This window comes from Mesoplodon bidens (genome assembly GCF_964165515.1).
Source record: "Mesoplodon bidens genome assembly, chromosome: 10".
Classification (NCBI taxonomy): domain Eukaryota; kingdom Metazoa; phylum Chordata; class Mammalia; order Artiodactyla; family Ziphiidae; genus Mesoplodon; species Mesoplodon bidens.
Window position 1 is genome coordinate 92,330,069 of NC_138172.1, and position 6,559 is coordinate 92,336,627.

Sequence of the window (6,559 nt, forward strand, 5' to 3'; positions counted from 1 at the left end):
CAAAATGAAAATAAACAAGGAAACACAAGCTTTAAATGATACATTAAACAAGATGGACTTAATTGATATTTATAGGACATTCCATCCAAAAACAACAGAATACACATTTTTCTCAAGTGCTCATGGAACATTCTCCAGGATAGATCATATCTTAGGTCACAAATCAAGCCTTGGTAAATTTAAGAAAACTGAAATTGTATCAAGTATCTTTTCTGACAACAACGCTATGAGACTAGATATCAATTACAGGAAAAGATGTGTAAAAAATACAAACACATGGAGGCTAAACAATACACTACTTAATAACGAAGTGATCACTGAAGAAATCAAAGAGGAAATCAAAAAATACCTAGAAACAAATGACAATGGAGACACGACGGCCCAAAACCTATGGGATGCAGCAAAAGCAGTTCTAAGAGGGAAGTTTATAGCAATACAATCCTACCTTAAGAAACAGGAAACATCTCAAATAAAAAACCTAACCTTGCACCTAAAGCAATTAGAGAAAGAAGAACAAAAAAACCCCCAAAGTTAGCAGAAGGAAAGAAATCATAAAGATCAGATCAGAAATAAATGAAAAAGAAATGAAGGCAATGATAGCAAAGATCAATATAACTAAAAGCTGGTTCTTTGAGAAGACTAAAAAAATTGATAAACCATTAGCCAGACTCATCAAGAAGAAAAGGGAGAAGACTCAAATCAATAGAATTAGAAATGAAAAAGGAGAAGTAACAATGGACACTGCAGAAATACAAAAGATCATGAGAGATTACTACAAGCAATTCTATGCAAATAAAATGGACAACCTGGAAGAAATGGACAAATTCTTAGAAATGCACAACCTGCCAAGACTGAATCAGGAAGAAATAGAAAATATGAACAGACTAATCACAAGCACTGAAATTGAAACTGTGATTAAAAGTCTTCCAACAAACAAAAGCTCAGGACCAGATGGCTTCACAGGCGAATTCTATCAAACATTTAGAGAAGAGCTAACACCTATCCTTCTCAAACTCTTCAGGAATACAGCAGAGGGAGGAACACTCCCAAACTCATTCTACGAGGCCACCATCACCCTGATACCAAAACCAGACAAGGATGTCACAAAGAAAGAAAACTACAGGCCAATATCACTGATGAACAAAATGCAAAAATCCTCAACAAAATACTAGCAAACAGAATCCAACAGCACATTAAAAGGATCATACACCATGATCAAGTGGGGTTTATTCCAGGAATGCAAGGATTCTTCAATATACGCAAATCAATCAATGTGATACACCATATTAACAAACTGAAGGAGAAAAACCATATGGTCATCTCAATAGATGCAGAGAAAGCTTTCAACAAAATTCAACACCCGTTTATGATAAAAACCCTCCAGAAAGTAGGCATGGAGGGAACTTTCCTCAATATAATAAAGGCCATATATGACAAACTCACAGCCAACATCGTCCTCAATAGTGGAAAACTGAAACCATTTCCACTAGGATCAGGAACAAGACAAGGTTGCCCACTCTCACCACTCTTATTCAATATAGTTTTGGAAGTTTTAGCCACAGCAATCAGAGAAGAAAAGGAAATAAAAGGAATCCAAATTGGAAAAGAAGAAGTAAAGCTGTCACTGTTTGCAGATGACATGATACTATACATAGAGAATCCTAAAGATGCTACCAGAAAACTACTAGAGCTAATCAATGAATTTGGTAAAGTAGCAGGATACAAAATTAATGCACAGAAATCTCTGGCATTCCTGTACACTAATGATAAAAAATCTCAAAGTGAAATCAAGAAAACACTCGCATTTACCACTGCAACAAAAAGAATAAAATATCTAGGAATAAACCTACCTAAGGAGACAAAAGACCTGTATGCAGAAAATTATAAGACACTGATGAAAAAAATTAAAGATGATACAAATAAATGGAGAGATATACCATGTTCTTGGATTGGAAGAATCAACATTGTGAAAATGACTCTACTACCCATAGCAATCTACAGATTCAACGCAATCCCTATCAAACTACCACTGGCATTTTTCACAGAACTAGAACAAACAATTTCACAATTTGTATGGAAACACAAAAGACCCCGAATAGCCAAAGCAATCTTGAGAATGAAAAATGGAGCTGGAGGAATCAGGCTCCCTGACTTCAGACTATACTACAAAGGTACAGTAATCAAGACAGTATGGTACTGGTACAAAAACAGAAATACAGATCAATGGAACAGGATAGAAAGCTCAGAGATAAACCCACGCACATACGGTCACCTTATATGTGATAAAGGAGGCAAGAATATAAAGTGGAGAAAAGACAGTCTCTTCAATAAGTGGTGCTGGGAAAACTGGACAGGTACATGTAAAAGTATGAAATTAGAACACTCCCTAACACCATACACAAAAATAAACTCAAAATGGATTAAAGACCTAAATGTAAGGCCAGATACTATCAAACTCTTAGAGGAAAACATAGGCAGAACACTCTCTGACATAAATCACAGCAAGATCCTTTTTGATCCACCTCCTAGAGAAATGGAAATAAAATCAAAAATAAATAAATGGGACCTAATGAAACTTAAAAGCTTTTGCACAGCAAAGGAAACCATAAACAAGACCAAAAGACAACCCTCAGAATGGGAGAATATATTTGCAAATGAAGCAACTGACAAAGGATTAACCTCCAAAATTTATAAGCAGCTCATGCAGCTCAATAACAAAAAAACAAACAACCCAATCCAAAAATGGGCAGAAGACCTAAACAGACATTTCTCCAAAGAAGATATACAGATTGCCAACAAACACATGAAAGAATGCTCAATATCATTAATCATTAGAGAAATGCAAATCAAAACTACAATGAGATACCATCTCACACCAGTCAGAATGGCCATCATCAAAAAATCTAGAAACAATAAATGCTGGAGAGGGTGTGGAGAAAAGGGAACCCTCTTGCACTTTTGGTGGGAATGTAAATTGATACAGCCACTATGGAGAACAGTAGGAAGGTTCCTTAAAAAACTACAAATAGAACTACCATACAACCCAGCAATCCCACTACTGGGCACATACCCTGAGAAAACCATAATTCAAAAAGAGACATGTACCAAAATGTTCACTGCAGCTCTATTTACAATAGCCAGGACATGGAAGCAACCTAAGTGTCCATCAACAGACGAATGGATAAAGAAGATGTGGCACATATATACAATGGAATATTACTCAGCCATAAAAAGAAAAGAAATTGAGTTATTTGTGGGGAGGTGGATGGACCTAGAGTCTGTCGTACAGAGTGAAGTAAGTCAGAAAGAGAAAAACAAATACCGTACGCTAACACATATATATGGAATCTAAGGAAAAAAAAAGGTCATGAAGAACCTAGGGGTAAGACGGGAATAAAGACAAAGACCTACTAGAGCATGGACTTGGGATATGGGGAGGGGGAGGCTGTGACAAGGTGAGAGAGTGGCATGGACATATATACACTACCTAGTGTAAAGTGGATAGCTAGTAGGAAGCAGCCGCGTAGCAGAGGGAGATCAGCTAGGTGGTTTGTGACCGCCTAGAGGGGTAGGATAGGGAGGCTGGGAGGGAGGGAGACACAGGAGGGAAGAGAAATGGGAACATGTGTATATCTATAACTGATTCACTTTGTTATAAAACAGAAACTAACACACCATTGTAAAGCAATTATACTCCAATAAAGATGTTAATAAATAAATAAATAAATAAAACCTCATGAATAAAGATGTCTGTTAGGAAATATTTAACACAAAACAAAATGCTGTGATGCCCAAAATAAGTTAATGCTACTCTTGAAGGCATTAACTTAATGCCTGGGTATGACTTAGGCACCTGGAGAACCTGGCCCATTAATTCTTTCAAAACATTCCTCTCCAAATTCTACCACATGGTAGCGGGGAGCAGCAAACTACTAACAACAGGACAAACCTGCCCCCTCTCCCCTCCTGTTTTTGTGTCTCCTCCTCCTCTCCCAAGCTAAAAATGAATTTTACATTTTTAATGCCTGGAAAAAAAGAAGACTACTTCATTACTGTTGAAAATTATACGAACTTCAAATTTCAGTGTCCATGAATAAAGTGAAATACAGCCACACCATTCCTTTAGGTATTGTCTGTGGCTGCTTTTAAGCTACAGCAGCACAGATGAGAAGTTACTAAAGAGACCACATAGCCAAGAAAACCTACAAGTTTACTATCCAGCCTTTTACTCAAAAAGTTTGCCAAACCTTACTATATCAACAAGTTAAATTACTTCTCACTTCTACAATGAGTAGCAAAAACCCTATTTCCTACTAGCCAAGACCACCTTGACAGTCACCCTCTTGATTTCTCAGTCAATTTTTTCTCTTTAATAAATATTTATACAGTACTGCGATTCTAATTTTATTAAGGATTTTTACATTTGGGGATCATAGAGTAGTCTTGCCTTGTAAAATAAGGTGGTATCTTCAAAAAGTCATGATCCAGCCACACTCAAACTATTGGGTTAATCATTTTAACAAACTTTTATTGCCTGCTTATTACATGCTGTGATTCAAATACTTCTTGGTGCAGTAAAAACTACCCAAAACCCCATCCTTGCCCTCAAGAGGCTTACAGTCTAATTAGACTCTAGTAACTATAAGAACAATTTCCCCAAAGATCACTTCACAGTTGAATCTTACATTAAGTGGTCTTAGATATTTTACCAAGAATTCTAAGCTATGTTCCTTAAATAAAAAAGAAGTCTTATATAAGCAGCAAAGAAATAGTACTCTGCAAACAATTCAGATAAACTTTGGTGGTTTAAGTCCCGTAACTTCTGCATTCCCATGACCATGTAATCAAAGCTTCTTGATCTTTTTTGCTGTGTTCATCTCCGCTTTGGCTGTTTGGACCTAATCCTAGTTCAATATACTAAATGTAGTCACCCATATTCACTCATTTTAGAGAACGCACCAATTCAAATATCGCTGAAACTTGCAAACCTATCTGTGTTGCCAGATACCACTCTGATGGCAATGAAGGCAAGGCCGTTTGCATATGTGATTATTAGTCCCCAAAGTGATGACAACGAGGCTACTTCCACAAACAACCCTCTACCCAAAGGAGACAGAGACCTAGCTGTGAGGTGACCTCTTCGGAGCTGTCCCTCAATGCCTCAGTGGCCTTCGCATTTTTTTAAAGTGACTCATGGCCTCAAGTCAGTTTCTGCAGAGAAGCCAGGTCCGTCCCTTTCCAGCACTTCCTGGCTAGGGTCAAATTCAGTCCAATGACAGCCCTCCCCCCAACGACCCTGCACCCCTCTGAGGCTCAGAGCCAAACTGGCGAGAAGCCCCAAAGTTAGATCAGCCTGGAGCGTGGCCGCAAGGCCTTGGCCGTCCGTCCAGCCCCAAGCCCGCTCCGCGCCCGCACCGCCTTCCGGGCAGGCCAGCGCGCGCCGGGGCAGGCGGCGGGGGCAGGGAGCGCCGCTGCGCTGACCCAGATGGGGCGCCCGCCCGCGCCCGGGTCCCCGGCACCCAGGCCCCGCGTTCGCCCGTGTCCCCGGCATCCTGGGCCCTCAGGCACCAGCCTGGTCTTTATTCCTCGTGCGCCGCCCGCCCCGGCCCCTCTGCACCCCACCCACTGGGCGCAACTTCCCAGCGCGGCCGCGGAGCGCCCCCCGCACCTGCCCGCCGGCCCCTCCCGGCCCGGCTGCTCCGGATTACCTGCTTGGGGGTCCTGCGGTCTGGTGCTGGGCGATGCCGATCCGTTGCTCGGCCCCTCGCGCCCTCCTCCCGCCTCCCCTCCTCCCCTCCTCCTCCCCCCTGAGTAGGAGTCGGTGTCAGTCACGCCGCTCCTGGGGAGAGTGGCCGGCGGCTTCCGGGAGCTCCAAATACAGACAAGTCGAGGGGGAGAGAGAGGGAGAGGGAGGAAGGGAGGAGAGCCAAGCTCCGCGGGTGGGGAGTGGAAATAAAGGGGAGCGGAGAGGAGAGGGGGCTGGAGGAAAGGAGGGGCAGCTGGGCCGTGGGAGAAAAGAGAGGGAGATGAGGAAGGCAGAGGGCGGCAGGCTCTGAAAGAAATGAATTCCTGCATCAGGCAGCATTGCAAAGAAGTCTGGAAAGATCCGGGAGGCTCCTGGCTGAAGGAGCCACAGATTGGATCCTCAAACACTTGTGCAGAGAAATGATGGGTCCTTAAGAAGCAAGAGACGGGCCTGTGTGTTCCCCAACCCCAGGATAGGGATAAAGGTCCTGGCTGGAAGGGAGGTGGACAAGCAACACTTTAGCTAGATATCAAGTTGAGATGCACTCATATTTTGTAACGACATTTTTAAAATGTATTTTTAAATGCATTTTACATACATCTTTTTAAAAAATTACCTGTTTAAAAATAAATGTACCCTAAACCTATTAATTTACTTTTATTGTACGTATTTGTGGCCATTCCTATTTATATGTTGATTGTAATTTCAAAGTTGGAGATTTTTACTTTTTTGTTAACACTGTTAGAAGGAAAACACTGATTTTCAACTTTCATTAGTTTACTTCCATCTGAAAAAGTAGACTTGAAGCTCTTC

The 6,559-nt window shown here is 41.3% G+C and overlaps 1 protein-coding gene across 2 annotated transcripts in view; it reads right to left on the minus strand.

The window, feature by feature from the left end:
- The window catches only part of CAP2 (cyclase associated actin cytoskeleton regulatory protein 2), a 136,906-nt gene extending 130,809 nt beyond the window's left edge, over window positions 1-6,097 (minus strand). Inside the window, exon 1 of one of the 2 annotated variants that reach the window (XM_081245987.1) lies at window positions 5,709-6,097. In XM_081245987.1, coding sequence (XP_081102113.1) covers window positions 5,709-6,075 — 367 coding nt within the window. In that variant the 5' untranslated portion in view covers window positions 6,076-6,097. The remainder of the gene's footprint in view (window positions 1-5,708) is intronic. The other variant, XM_081245988.1, reaches the window with a different exon arrangement.
- Window positions 6,098-6,559: the final 462 nt, after the last annotated feature.